Source organism: Simochromis diagramma, unplaced genomic scaffold, assembly GCF_900408965.1.
Source record: "Simochromis diagramma unplaced genomic scaffold, fSimDia1.1 OVJJ01000603.1, whole genome shotgun sequence".
Lineage (NCBI taxonomy): Eukaryota > Metazoa > Chordata > Actinopteri > Cichliformes > Cichlidae > Simochromis > Simochromis diagramma.
This window is the reverse complement of record NW_024387414.1, coordinates 3878082-3894004: the sequence shown is the minus strand read 5'-3', so window position 1 is coordinate 3894004 and position 15923 is coordinate 3878082. Positions and strand designations below refer to the sequence as shown.

Below are 15923 nucleotides of genomic sequence, written 5' to 3'. Positions count from 1 at the left end.
CTGAGAGGCCTGGTAATAACAGACAAACAGGAAGAGCACCATCATAAATGTAGAGATCAAACACACACACACACACACACACTTGGCTGTAACTCCAGTCCCGTGGTTCTCACTCCAGCAGTGAGCTCATTAAAATGTGCAAAGCGACCCTTTTCGTCTTCATTCCCTCTCATCTCTCCTCCACCTCGTCCTCTCTCATTTCTTTCCCAAATCATCATTTTTCCTTCGACACCAACTATCACACACCGACACTCTTCATTAGTTTCACTTGAGATCCACTCACTGATCTGGGGTAAGATCACATTCTCGGCAGGCACAGTTCAAACTACTCCTTCAGTTGTATAACTGCTCAACGTGCACATTGTACACTTTTATATTCTTAGTATGTGTGTATGTGTCTATGAATGTGTGTGTGTTTGGGGGTGGGTGTCGCTGCTTTAATGAATGGTTGCCGGGTAGAACAGGAGGCGTGAGGGAGGAATTTGCTAATTATGAATGGCGCACTTCTCTCTGGTTGTGAACAACACAGTGTGTGTGTGTGTGTGTGTGTGTGTGTGTGTGTGTGTGTGTGTGTGTGTGTGTGTGTGTGTGAGAGAGAGAGAGAGAGAGAGAGGGAGAGAGTCCATGTGTGTGGTTTGGCGTTTGTGAGTGTGTGGTTGTGTGGTAGGCACAAGGCATATACTCAGATGTATGCCTGATACATCTGAGTATATGCCTTGTGGTTGTTTTAATCAAGGGGTTGCTGATTTGAATCTGCTGACTATCTGGTGAGGAAATTAAATGAACAATACTAATTACCACTGTACTGCTCATGAGCAAGGCATTAGATTGATCAGATGAGAATAGCACCAAATCATTCTGTTTCATATTAGAACAGAAGGGAACCCACATAACACTGACTTTGTGAAATCAAATGTAGTAGGTAATGCAGATTTAACTGACTGCAAAGGAGGTCTCCACGCTCCCTGGTAATTACGGGGTACTCTAGACTAGTTTGTGTGTCGAAGGTTTAAAGCTGCTGAGGCCACTGTGGTGGAAGTGGATGTCTGCCTTTGAGCAGGAAACAGCAGGAATTTTATTCCTTATTATACATAAAATATACATTTCACTTTTTAAAAACTCTAACCCAACTTCCCAAAGCTTAACTGCCTCATCATCACCCTAAGCTGTTTTCACACATGAACTTCAGAGGGTATCAGGAGATTAGGTTGGAGACTGTCCAAAGTTCACATTTCTCACATCTAGGAAGCAACAGGAGAGAGTTCATTTAAGTGTACCAGAAGCACTCAGATTTAGATGAGGCAGCTGCCTGGATGGAGTGTGCGGGAGGCAGGACACATGACTTACTCACTGCAAATTCAGTGGACCATCAGTCTGACAAACCATAAACTATCGACTGAGCCAGCTAAACTCTGGGGCATCTAATGAAACCAGTTTTCACTTCGGGCCACTCATCACTGCATTCAGAGTGCAGTCAGTTTTTTTTAAAAGCTCTTCACAGTTTATCTGCATGCAGCTCAAGTCTGTTCAAACATGATCAAACTGACTCCAAAAAGTTTGCTGTACCAACGTTTTTGTGTCTTGCTAACAAATTCTGCACTGCATAAGAACACGCCTGCTTTGAGAGACTGCTGCATGGTCCTGATGAAAGTTCAGTTCAACTCTGTTAGACATATCCTGACATGCAGTTCCTTTAGGTAAGGTCTAGAAAAGTTCAGGGCTGTTAAATAACTAATATTTAACAATATTAACTAATATATATTTAACTAATAAGTAATTTCAATCATTTTGTCATGTGGAGTGTGCATAGGTGAACACCCAAATGCAGGACACAGACAGGCAGAGTGCAAATCAAGAATATTTCTACAATTACAAAATTATGTGTTTTATGTGGTGAAATTAAAGCTAAGTGGAAGTAAAGTTCCAGTAAACGTGTCCATTGGTTGAAAATGTCCTTTTTATTTGGAAATTATAATTCCAGTTTTGGATGAAAATGTTAAAAAGAACATATTAGATTAATGCCCTTCCTCCTGCTGTACTCCCCCTGCACATTGCTTTGTAAGCCAGCCTAAGCCCGTATGATAAACAGGAGGAAATCTCATTTGGTTGCTGTTTAATCTGAATTTTCTGCTATATACATTTCACTGGCAGTAGAGATTATGGTCTCTCTAGGTAAGGTATACTATATAAGCCTGACTTCTGTTTAAAAGTCTTTAAATGCGTAGCATGAGAATAAAGCTTTAATCACTTTTCTTGTGCAGGCTTTCCACCTGTAGCGCAGCAGCAACAGATCTGAGCACCTTGTTTGGAAGTTAGCAGTCTCTGCCATCACTTAAATTGACTTAAACTCTGAGGTCAACTTTTTCCACATGGATCTACTGCCTTAAAATAGACTGCTGTTTACAGCTGCAGGTTAGCTACTCACGAAACTGGGTCCCTGCGCAGGACACACACACACTCACAAGACACTGCTTTATTTGGATGAAGCCGGGGTGTGCGCGTAGTGTCTACACGAGGCAGATCGGTGTCTTGTGTAAACACTGGCTGGAGGTAAAATAATACAAAGTCTGTGTAGCTGTTCGTGTGTTTGAAAGATGCAGCGCTTTTAACTGCATTACATTACACAGCACACAGCGAGCTGTAACGTAAATATTGATCACAGCTTTGTGATCTGTGTTTTTGTGGAACAGAAAAAAGAGGTCTTTGTGGTAAATTTACTAGGAGATTTTATGCTTCACAATAAGATCCTGGTTTGTTTTTCCAGGGGCAACCAGAGATATCGGATCAGCTCTGACCAGGATGTGCATGAGGCATCGCAGCATTGAGGCCAAACTTCGTCAGTTCACCAAGTAAGAAATGATCCTTCAAGCTCCCTTATTTCAAGTAGGAATTTGTTCCCTTCTGTAACTTTTTCCTCTGATCCTAAACTGCAGCCCATCAGGATCTTTCAGAAGTCAGAAAATGCTCAACTATGTGTGTATTTCCAAGTAAAGCTGACTTTGTTTTATGATGGGGCACATGTTTGGTGAGGTTTTCTTGACAGCAATATGGACTCCATTAGGAACATTGGTCTGTCTATCCATATTGAAGTGGCTGTAAATAAATATAGCTATGGCACACAATGCAAACCGCTCTGGAAACCTCACCAGAGTCTGCTTTCAACCATTGTTTGCCTTTATCTTCATTTTTTCTGCTTTCTAATGACTTTTCCACAGCAAAAGCTATTACGCTGATGATGATGGTAATGGCGATAATGATCTATGACTGTGGTAATGACGGGGTTTTTGATGAATGATTTATCTTCAAGCTCTTGTGTGGCTTCGCATAAAAGATGTACACATGTCGTAATAGTCATGCATTTATCTTAATATCTGAGCATGTGTATCACATGTGTATGCATGTGTGGACATGTTGTGGGAAAATGTCCAGTTACTAAAATTATGAAGTAGAACAATAGGTGGAGGTGATGTATAGATTAACATGTTTTCAGAAATATGTTTTGTACTTTTTGCACTGTTCTGTGGAGATCTGAATAGTGCAGGTTTACATTAAACCAGTCATTTGTCACAATGTCACACTTAGGAACTATTTAATGAATCCCTGCTCACTGTCTCTGATACTGCCAGTGCATCTAACTTGCATTCAAATATCTACTTCTTTGTCTCTCCCACAGTGCTTTGATGGAGAGTCTTATCACTCCTCTTCAGGACAAGATTGAGGACTGGAAGAAGACAGCCAACCAGCTGGATAAGGATCACGCCAAAGGTACACAGAAATCCCAGATTTGCTTATTCATTCAACTTCAACATCACTAAATTCTAACCCCATATCCTCACCGCTGAAGTAGCTTTAAGTGTACTGCTTATGTACGGCTCTAACAGAAGGGCAAATGTTTGATCAGCTGGGCTGCACCATTGCTATGCTAGCACAGGCTAGCAGTGAACAGAAAAAGCAAACTCTGCACACCATTTTAAAATGAGGTTTCAGCAGCGCTGCATGTGCCGTGTATGCCTACCTTGATCACATTACAGCTTCTTAGAGCTACGCTCCTCTTTACCTGCTCATCGTCACTCCTTGTAAGCTTGTACCCCAGCAGCTGGAAAAGTAATGCCTGCAGATGTCCTAACTGTCAAACAGCCAAAGAATCATGTCTGAAAATGCCAAGGAAGTATTCTCATCAAGTTATCTGTTCCATTATCTGTCCCACTGCCAGGGTGTCAGATAGTTGACCTAAACTTTGAGGGAAAGCATGTTTTGGGGCTTCTGACGTAGCCGGGACACTTCCTGCTCTGTGCACTGGTCATTCTTTACAAATGCTTTAAAAAAGACAAAGCCAGTGTTGTTAGGATATCATTGTGCCAAATACATGTTGTCTTTTCCTCATTCCATAAACCATACTACTCAGACTATGATCAGACTGAAACCTGACACCATGAAAATTTGTCCCAAACCAAACTGTATGTTCATATGCAGGAGTAGAACTAGCCTTTGTCAATATAAACAGGATATTTACCTGTTAATATGTGTTTCCGCAGTAAACAGGTAATCTTACTTAAACATTTGCTTCCACATCATTCGGTTCTAAAACTATACCTTTGTATACAACAGTGTCTAAACGGGAGCGGGTACATCTGAAACCAAACATAATAATCAGTGTTTCGCTGACCTCTTGGTGGTTTCGGTTCCTGAAAGTTAATATTGTTTCTATTTGAGTTATTATTGGAAATGCAGGACAGTATGAGTTTGCTCAGCAGCTTTTGCATTCGTTTTTCTAAAACATCTCTCTTTATTCTCTGTCAAGAGTACAAGAGGTCACGTCACGAGATCAAGAAGAAATCATCTGACACCATGAAACTGCAGAAGAAGGCTCGTAAAGGTAACGATCAGCTGTCTAACAGTCAAGCTCAGGCTCATGGTTGTCACTCAGACAGTTCTTGTACAAGTGCTGTTTGTGTGTTTTATGTATTGCAGCTGTAAATATATTTAGATATCCAGTTCATTGTTCCTACTGTTATTTATCTAAACACAACATCGTAAGTGTAAGGCTGCAGTTAATCACAAAAAAATGAGCCATTTTGTATCTGACTGGCACTCTTGATAACAGACTACGTGAGCATCATCCAAACACTAACTTGAGTCGTTATAAGTTTATATTGCCATCTGGTGGCGTTCTGAAAAATTACAGGTCTTTTCTCATTTGTCCTGAATCGCTTTACCCAGTGAGGCAGCAGCCAATAATTGTTGGTTTCTTTCTGCTGCTGCTTCCGTTCAGTTGCCAGGCAGATTAATTTACACATGCAAGTTGTCTAAAATATATTTCAAGATAATTATTTATCATTATTGAAATTGTTGTTTTATATTTTATATAAAACATATACCCTTGAATGAGTATATAGCACTCATTCAAGGGTTTGTCAGAATTTAAAATTTATATTTATGTAGAAAGAGAGGGGGGAAAGCAAAATGCACTTTCAATTTGAAGTATCTTTAAAGTAGCCACATTTTGCTTTGATGAATACTTTGCACGCTCATTACAGTCTCTCAGCCTGCATCACGAGGACAACTTCCAAAATGTTTTCCTACAGCTATGATGGAGCTTTTCCTTCTATATGCACAGTAACTCATGCCTGACTGTGTCAGGTGGGTTTACATTACCATATTGTAGAGGTCAGGTCCTCTGGTGTAGTATTCCACACTCTGGTAGCCTTTACGTAGCCTACAGTTGCATTGCCTCATGGGAAAAATAAGAAAACAAATTGTCGTCCAAAGCACAGGTAACTCTTGGACTTCCTGGGGCAGTCTTTGTGAGAGTCCATCATTTTTGTCTTTACAATTATTAAACAGAAAAGCAAGTCAATATGTTAATATGTCATTCCTCTTTACTTAGTTAGGTGGGGTTTGCATTAGCATTTATTACTGCAGTAGTTGGATGAGGCTAGCTGTGTTTGTTGTGCTGTGCTGGCACAAACACAACTAATGGACTGAAACAGAAAAAGAAAAAAGTTAACATTTTACAGGAAACAGCTATTTAATCTTTAAATTCCTCTTCGCTCCGTTTAGGGAGAATGGCTTGTAAGCACATTAGTATGTTGGAAACAGAGTAAACAGTTATTTGTAAGGTGTAAAATGCGCCCCTATGGAAAGCAGAAAAAAATTAAAAATTGAAAGGTTTGCTGTGAACAAACGCTTAGAATGTTGGTAATGTGATAACAATAATAATAATGATAATGTTGATACTGGTACCTCAAAAAAGTTTGCACCATTTAAATTGGTAAGTTTTTTTTGCTTCAAATTATATATGATCAAAATCAGTGAAAAAAGAAAAAGAATTTAAATTCAGCCTGTCTTCAGAGGTTTCCTGTGAAGCAATAATGTATATTAGTATATATTAGAGAGGCTACTATTTAATATAAATTATGAATCTTAGTTTTCAGTTTGTTTCTCACTAAAGATTTCGTTTGTATTGATAAAAAGTCCCGTCATGATCATGTCAGTTTTTTCTAGCCTGATTTCTTTAGGAAGTCCACACCTTCAAAAGCAACCCAGTGACTGTGAATCTGAATGCAAGTTATATGCTTAGAGATGTCATTTTCTCACATAAAACAAGGGTAATATAAGAAATGATCTTAAAACGATAGTCTGATATCTTCGAAGGGGGGTTTGTATGAGGCGCTTCACAGTAGTCAGTGCGTTACCTATTGTAGAAGTTATCACACACATACTGTACATACTGTAACTGAAAAGTTACCAGTGTAACAGATAAGCAAAGTCCTGCTTTCAAGGGTCAGCAGCAAAATGTGTTTTTTAAAAAAGTACAAAAGCATACCGCGACGTCACACTGCCCTTTCTCCTTAGTCCTCAGTCTGAACTTCTATCCATGCAATGTTTAAAGCCATCAGACATTCTAGTTCACATGACATGAGAGCTCATGTGGCTAAAATACTTTTTGATGCTGATCTCTTCCACACTGGCACAATGTTTCCACAATGTTGCATACCTGGGTGCATCTCCAAAATGAGACAGCTCCACTTTTGAAAACCTAAACTATCCTTTAACAGGACTAGATTAACAGTGAAACTGTGCAATGTCTGTTCCTGTGTCTGATAAGCCCCATCGCAGCTGATGCTTGATGATATTATTGTTTCTGGATTGAACTTTTGGTTGCAGCTGTGTTATTTTGCTCTAACATTTGGCACTGTGGCTGTCTTGTGATGGCTTCCTTGTACTAACCCTAACAATGAGTTCTGCTATTTCTGCTCTCCCCGCCCCTGTCACTCTCTCTCTGTTTCCTTTCTCTTTCCTTACTTTGCTTCCTTTTTTTCTGTCTCCCCCTCTCACTGCTACGTCTCTCTGTCTCTCCTCCCCTCTGGTATTTCTATAGAGATGCAGGGTAAGTATCAGCCTGCCGCTCGCTGCTCTACCGCATCACATCCTTTTCTTTTTAAATTTCCAGCATTTGCCTGCAGGCAGTGATTATTACTAAATTTGAGGTCATGGAAAAGTTTTGGGGGTATATCAGGAAATTGTCTTTCATAATGAAATAGTCATGTAAGCAGACTTATGGGGAATAGAGAGAACCTTATCAGGGCTGGATTAACCCACCACAGGGACTCCAATAATAAGCTGTAGGCTTTTGTTTAATTTAACTTGCTCTCGGTGCATAAATTGTTATTAATTAGTTATGAGTTTATGGTAATGTAATTAGCATACAATTATTTTGTCAAGTACACCATATAAGCACATTGCAAGCTGAAATAATAAAGCCTTAAAGCTAAATTTCTATCTGAGGCCCCATTACAACACAGGTGCTTTTAGGCTGGTGCCACTCTAGTTTAAACATGAAACACGTGCTGTGTGTGTCCTGAACTGCATCACACTCAGTCTGTTTTCTTCATTTTAATCAGCTAAGTCCTCCATTCTAGTCTGTGTGCAGAAAATGTGCAGAAAACAGTTTGCCCAGTGGCCAACGGAAAAACTGACGTTTGTATTTGTGTTGTATTTCCTATATTTTATTCCTCCTTTGGTGCCAGAGAAACCAGACAATGTTCAAAAGTCTGCATGACCAGATTTGAAGATTTAAAGCTTTAAATCAACACAGAAAAAATGATAAAAAAAAAACTTTCATGATCTTCTGCAGAGCAGACGTGTTAGGGTCATTGTAGAAGATCATGCATTTTGATGTTGGAAGGTTTCAGTCAGAAAATTTTAATTTGCCTGAAACAACTGATATTGAGATTTTTTTGTGACCGGTGATTCATGAGGTGGGGTAGCAATGTTGTTAAGTGATGTTAATTTATAGGTTAAAATATACTTCTGACTTTTCTGCACAAACATAATTATTTGTAGTCTTTTTACCACAAATTGAATGTCACATTTTGAACCTCAACCTTTCGGATCACCTGAATAGTTACATACTGTTCCCAGTGGGCAATCCAGCCTTGCTTGTAATGGGCATCATTCTACTGAGCCAACAACAACATGACAGTTTATTTATTGCACCTAAATGGTCGACTGGGGTTTAGCTTTTACTTCTCCATTGAAACTAATGAAACTTGTAACCATGACCTTTTTAAAAACTACATGAACTAGCTCCAATGCTTCCTAAACAAGTTTTGCCCCTCGTGACAGATTAGAGCTCAGCGTCTGTAGTTAGCTGTCGTGTAGTGTCACTTTTAACAATGCATGATGTAACTGAACTTCTTCCTTGACTCCTGCATGACTTTTGTAGCTGTTACTATCAGCTTTGTAGTGACACTGCAGGCTTCAGTCCGACTCTCATGCTACCCCTCCTCGTCTGTTATCTCTGTCATTTTGTTCCTCATTCTGCTCTTACATGCTGTAAAACTACAAAGAAGTATTTCATGTCTTGCTTTCCATTTACTGCATTTGATGTATTTTTAGAGATAGCAGATAGAATTTCTTTTTTCAGATTACATATGCACTTATATTTAAGCTTTTATTATCAAGGTATTGCAGTATAGTTACAACAGATATAATAACATTACATTTTTAGCAAAACTTTTAGCAAAAAGTCTTAGTTCATTAAAAAACAACATAGGAAACTGACTACTGCACATTAACATTAGAACAAATACAGAGCTAAAATAGCTTAAAAACAAACACTTAAACAAGTTGCTGCTTTTTTTGTCTTGGTCAAAATTTTATAATCTGTACTAGCGGTTGGATGAACTCCTGCATTATGGAAAGCAAAGCTTGACAGAGAGATATCCACATTTAGTTGCATTAACACTTTTCCACACCTCCATCTTTCTTTCCTTTTTCATTTTCACCCTCTGATGAAAACCTCTACCTTCCTGTGTCAGTCTCTGCTCTCTCGTTTGATAAACGTCTCTCACCCACTGCTGCGCCTTCTCCCACCCAGGGCGAGGGGACCTGCAGCCACAGCTCGACAGTGCCATGCAGGATGTGACTGACATGTGCCTGCTGATGGAGGAGACTGAGAAGCAGGCGGTGCGCCGTGCCCTGGTGGAGGAGAGGGGTCGCTTCTGCACCTTCATTGGTTTCCTTCAGCCAGTTGTGGTGAGGACACATATGGAGGAAATGTGTTAGACTTTAACAGCAGGAGGAAAGATAGACAGATGAGGGCAAGCACTGTCTAAAGTAACTTTTGAAGTGCCGTACAGAGAAGCATGTTCACTGAACAGCTCCACTGATAATTACTGTATTTGAACCCTTATGCCAGAGGCCATTGTTTGATATTGCCCCATTAAAAAAAAAACACATGTATTTAGCTACAAAACTATAAGGCTAAAATGAACAACCTTGGGCTGTACTGATGGGAGACACTTTAAAGAATAGCATCAGTATAACATTTATCTTGCAGAAAACCATTAATTAATAAACAATGTAAAGCAAAAACGTGTAAAATGAGTTGTTACTTTATGTGTCGTACTGACACGTCAACCACATTATCTTTATAAAGACAAGAAACTAAACTGCTTTGCTTACAGTACCTAATTTACAGTTTAATTATATCACGAAAAATAATCATACATAAAAATAACTAGAGCTCTGAGTATAATTAACTGTGTTATGGTTGTTGTGGAAACTGTACACTGAGAATTTTTGGACTTTAGTGTAAAAGAAAAAGTAAAAATGTTTTCTATCTTGTTTTAAGAATGGAGAGATTGCTATGCTGGGCGAGATCACCCATCTCCAGGCCATCATCGATGACCTCACTGTGCTGACAACTGATCCGCATAAACTGCCCCCTGCCAGTGAACAGGTGAAAAGCATACGCAAACATGACATCCAGAATACACAAAGACAGAAACAAATAGAAGACAAACCTCTGACTCCTACACGTTCTCTCAGGTGATTAAAGATCTAAAGGGGTCCGATTACAGCTGGTCCTATCAGACCCCTCCGTCATCCCCAAGCAGCTCTGGCTCACGCAAGAGCAGCATGTGCAGGTACTCACACACAAATACACTCTTATCCATACACACATAGGCAGTGTTCTGAGTATCAGAAAGAGGAGCCATCCTTGATGTTTATATGTCAGTGTGATTGTCAGTCGTTTTGTCTACATGTCAGTCTGTCATTACATTCTGTGCAGTCCCCGAAAAACAAGTGTCTATGGGTGATAGAGCCACTCATTTAACCCCAGAAACGTTCCTTCATAATCAGGCTGTGGTGATTCTGCATAATTATAGGACCCAATTTAGATCAAACTGGACCACATATAGCTCTAACATGGCCATTAAAACAAATATTAAAAAGTAAACTTAGCCAGCAAATTAGAAAATGCTGAGTGAAAGGTTGATTGTTAAGGTAGTTGAAAGGGCATCAGAAAAAAGGATGTTTCTGTTTAAATCCAAATGTCTGTTGAAATGAAAGGTCATTTATACATCTCCAAAAGTTGATTCTGTTCATCTGGACGTAGCGTTTTGTGGGAGAAACGTTTCGTCACTCATCCAAGTGACTTCTTCAGTCTCAGCTGACTGCAGGTTTCCCCAATCTTATAAACAGCACATTTGCATAATGACTGAAACCAGCCCACTGAAGGAACAATGGGCTGGGAGGTCAGTTCCTTAATCTTAATTATGCAAATTCTCATGACCATTGATCAACAACCACTGACCAAAACCCACTGATCAAAGACCAATGATCAATGGCCACGAGTACCATTCACAGAGAGTTGGGGAGTGGCTGCAATCACAGCATTCTAAGATGGCGAAAGATGTACCCTTAGGCCCCGTCTTCGATTCATAGACGGTCTTTCCCTTTTCACTTAAATGGCCTCCTTGACTCCACGCTCAAACCAGCATTCTTCCCTGTCCAGGATGTGCACATCCTCATCATTGAAAGAGTGTCCACTGGCCTGTAGGTGTAAACAGACTGCAGAGTCCTGGCCTGACGAGGTAGCTCTTCTGTGTTGTGCCATCTGCTTCGCCAGAGGTTGTTTGGTTTCCCCGATGTATAAATCCTGCCAATCCTCCTGGCACTTAACAGCGTACACTATGTTACTCGGGGGACCCGATCCTTGGGGTGGACCAGTTTTTGGCGCAGCGTGTTTTGGGGTTTAAAAGCCACAGAAACCCGGTGTTAAAAAAAAAATGCGTCTCAACTGTTCTGATACTCCTGACACATATGGGATCACTACAGGTTTTCGCTTATGGAGCGGTTGTCCTTCTCTCCTGGATCGGCTGGAGCTTTCTTTAGGTGCCTTTCCAGCTTTGACAAAAGTCCAGCTGGGATAACCACATTTACTCAGGGCCTTCTAGATGTGCTGTTCTTCTGCCTGCCCTGGCTGCTGTGTCTGTGGGGATGGTGTTCGCTCTGTGTTGTAGCGTCCTGATGACACCCAGTTTGTGCTCCAGTGGATGATGAGAGTCAGATGTTCATCCTCCAGTGAGGTCACTCAGATGTTTTAGTCAGTGGTTGTTGATCAATGGTCATGAGAATTTGCATGATTAAGATTAAGGAACTGACCTCCCAGCCCATTGCTCCTTCAGTGGGCTGGTTTCAGTCATTATGCAAATGTGCTGTTTATAAGATTGGGGAAACCTGCAGTCAGCTGAGACTGAAGAAGTCACTTGGATGAGTGCCGAAACGTTTCTCCCACAAAACGCTACGTCCAGATGAACAGAATCAACTTTTGGAGATTTACTTTCCTGGATGATTGAGAATGCATCAAGACGTCATTTATACATCTGATGAAGTTGGTGCTTCAACAAGCTTTTGATGATTGGGTCATCCTCAGTTTTGTAGAAGCACTGCCTTCAGACAGAACAGCATTATAAATAAATGATAATAAAGAATCTAGGATTTTGGCCTTAAGATAAGTTATGACAGCCTCTCTTTTACAAGCCAAATGCATAAAAAAACTAAATACTTTCAAAAGACTACAAACTGATTTCTATGGTTCTGTGAAGCAAACTGTATGAGTGTCAGTGCATGTGAAGCAGATTCACAGCATTTTGCCTTCAGTGTTTACTGTGTGTATAGATGTGTGTGTGCTGGATCCTTCTAAGTTTACACACCCTCTGTCTACCCCCTCCTGTCCTTTTCTTTCCCACTTTTCCACTCAAAACAACTGCCATTCTGTGTACTCTTTTTCACTTATCTTCTATTACCTGTGTCTTGTTTGTGTGCATTCATGTGATTTGCCCTCTTTCTCTCCTGCTGGATCTTTGCTTACCTGATTTTGTTGCGGGTCTCTACTTTTAACTGTTCCTGGTGTGTGGCTTTACTGCGCATCGCACTGCGGGTTTTCACTGACCTGATGAACCAACGATTTGCTGTAAACTCCTCTTGGTCCTTCAACCCATCATACGAACTTCCAACACTTCCTTTAATTGTCAATCTATCACTTTCTACAACAACCAACCCCACTTCTTCTCTCTGAATTCCACCATTACTTCTCTAATCATGCTGTCTCTCCCTGATACTGCCTTCGCTCTACGCTGGGAATCATCACCTCCACATTCCTCACACCTCCATCGCTCTGCCCCCTCCCTTCTCCTCTACACCTTCCTCCCCCAACAGCAGTGTAAACAGCACCCACAGTAGTGCCTCCCGTTCGTCAGGGGGAGGTGGTAGTGGTGGTGTTGGTGGCGGAGGCTCCTTGCCCCACTCGCCCACCTCATCATCCTCCTCCTCCTGTCGCTACCGCAGCAGCCTGCCGCACCAGCCTCCACCACCGGGGGGCATTGCTGCCCACCGCCTCAGCAGTGTCTCCTCACATGATTCGGGCTTCGTGTCCCAGGATGCCAACATCTACTCCAAGCCACCCTCACCTATGCCCTCAGACATCACTAGTCAGGTACAAATGCCTCATGGACAAATTTACATTATTTATGTGACCCGTTCAGAGTTACTGTGGCTTGAATTGCTGGCTTCCAATGACACACGCACAGCCTGAAAAAGACAATGACACAAAATTTTTGGTCTCTATTTTAAGGACAGCCAGCAGGTAAACTAAACATTTCAGTGTAACTTTAAAATAACAAAGGACAAATATTTGAATAGAATTTAATTACTGGATATCTAATGAAAAACATTAAGTTTCACACATGTGTTTTGGTTCTTGGTCTAAACTCTTATCGGTTTGTGTCACTCTTATTTCTTTCCTGGTGTAGAAATCATCCAGCTCAGCATCATCAGAGGCCTCAGAAACATGCCAGTCAGTCAGTGAATGCAGCTCCCCCACCACTGTAAGTATTCGTATTCATAACATATAACATGGACAGTCTGAAATGCAGCATAAAAAAAATTAAAGCAATAAAAGTGTGGTCCTAAAAAGTTAACAAATAAAGGTCAGTGTGTGTACAAGTAGTCCTTATGAGCCAAAAGCTCAGGCTTCAGACTTTCCTAACACTCTGTTTCTGAGAGCTTCCTCCTTTGTATCATGTCAGAGCGAGAGGACATCACTAATATGCACAGCTGTCATTGTAAACACAGACGACCCATCCTTGTGTGAAAATTAGCTTTAAGCAGTGGCTCCCAAACCTTCTCTGGCATGCTCTAATTAAAGAGCCGAAAAAATGAATAAAAAATTAGATGATTTTTATAGTGTCAAAAGACTCTTGTTTGTTTTTACCCTTTATTCTTAGTTATGAATGTTAGACATAACTATTCTTCTATTAGTTTCACTTGATACGTATTCATATTCACGCTATGTATGCATAGTGCATACATGTAGTATTGAGTATATAGTGGGTCTATGTCCCAGTAGCGGGGCCCAACTTAAAGAGAGGGGGGCTATAATGATTTGCTTCACATGGAGGATGGAATGAAGGCCCAGTATAAGAGAAACAGGAATTATTGTGAGCTGTGGATCATACAAAATTATTCTAGTTAGCATAATGTGTGTCCTTTAAGATTTTTACACAGTAATCATACAATCATACATCATACTTGTGGTCAGTCTGTGAGAGATTAGTTTTCCCTGACAGTGCTGGTTTATTCTTAGGTTTAGAGTTAAACTCTCAGTTTAGGATATATTTACAAATACAGCTTAATGATTGGTGGGGGGGGGGGAAGATAAATGAATTACTTGAAATTAAAAATTAAGCTCTGCTTCATTTAAGTTTACTTCAAGTTTCCTCATCTTGTCCAAATCAACCAGATTTCCACTGAACACCCGTCAGATTCACACCTATATTACCTGTAGTGTTTTCCAGGGACATCAGGCAAGAACAACAAAATGTAATTTCATATAAGATTGAGCAATTTTTTAAACAGCTGTGATAATTGTGGTAGTATAAAGTCACTGTTGATACAGAATTACAAGGTAGCGCACAACACATGCTGTTTAAAATGAGACGTTACACTCATCAAGGTAGCAGGACGTTCACAAGATTTTCAGGGATTTCCGAGAACAGAAGGAGACTTTGATTTCTGAATGGTAAGTCAAACTTGGTGTAGAGCTGACAGTATTAAATCTCTGGGGCCTTGATGTGTTCTCCAGCAGAGAAAGCTTTGTGGTACCATTAAGCAACATCATATCAAACACCGCCCACTTACTCACAAGAGAATAGTGAGGCAAATGTATTTGAGACACGGGTTTGGTTGAATTTATGCATTTTCTCCAATTTAAAAAAATGTTCATTGCAGCAATTAGCATTGGAGAGCTCTGTTTTCATAGGCACATGGGGCAAAGTTGTATCTTCCTCAGCATAAACCACCTCCACATTGGTGCCAGTTGCAAAGTTGGCTTTAAGATTTACAGCCATTTGCATCTTCCCCTGCTCACCAACTGAAAATAGGAGCATGTAACGCCGGTCTTCTGTGCTTTTAATTGATGGAGACATACCTAAATAAAGCTCTACAAAATCAGAGACTTGTTTTATTTATGTTTGGAAACTTGTCTCCTCCTCTTTCATTATACATTCTTTAGCCAGTTTGCACACCATTATATAAATCATGCTTGCAAGGCAAAATAAATATTCATTTCTGATCTTAAGCAGCATCTGTCCTCCGTACCAGCTTGCATATACTGCTTCTCTTTCCCTTGACGTGTTCACAACCATCTGTGATCCATCTCTAATTTGACTGATACACATTGTCAAGCTGGACCGTGTGCCCCACTTTCACTGGTTATCTTGACAAGATTTAGCATAAGCATCACGACTTGCAGTCTCTCCTGTGCATTGCATGTATTGGTTATTTCTGGATGTTCTTAATTAAATCATCATGGAATCTGAGGCAGACACACTAGACACATGACACGTTCCATTAAAAACTCACGAGACAATTAAAATTTGCCTGCTCCCCTAAAACTGATCTAAAACCCTTTAGATCAGTTTCATCAGCTCATCTCACTGTATCCACATCCAGCACCTTTGGGAAAATGGTGCAACAGCTCCATGTACATGCAACAAAAGCAGAGTTACTGTGATTTCTACCTGAGCTCCTTTACTTTAAGCCCTACATAAGCCCAAACCCTTGCTTACTGT

At 40.4% G+C, this 15923-nt stretch overlaps 1 protein-coding gene across 3 annotated transcripts in view; it reads left to right on the top strand.

Moving 5' to 3' along the window:
- Positions 1-15923, top strand: part of LOC120720966 (protein MTSS 2-like) — a 77952-nt gene that overhangs the window by 47944 nt on the left and 14085 nt on the right. The window contains exons 4-12 of one of the 3 annotated variants that reach the window (XM_040010895.1): positions 2765-2849; positions 3674-3765; positions 4802-4876; positions 7382-7390; positions 9383-9540; positions 10139-10246; positions 10336-10433; positions 13012-13288; positions 13605-13679. In XM_040010895.1, the coding sequence (XP_039866829.1) occupies positions 2765-2849; positions 3674-3765; positions 4802-4876; positions 7382-7390; positions 9383-9540; positions 10139-10246; positions 10336-10433; positions 13012-13288; positions 13605-13679 (977 nt within the window). The remainder of the gene's footprint in view (positions 1-2764; positions 2850-3673; positions 3766-4801; positions 4877-7381; positions 7391-9382; positions 9541-10138; positions 10247-10335; positions 10434-13011; positions 13289-13604; positions 13680-15923) is intronic. The other 2 variants (XM_040010897.1, XM_040010896.1) reach the window with 2 other exon arrangements.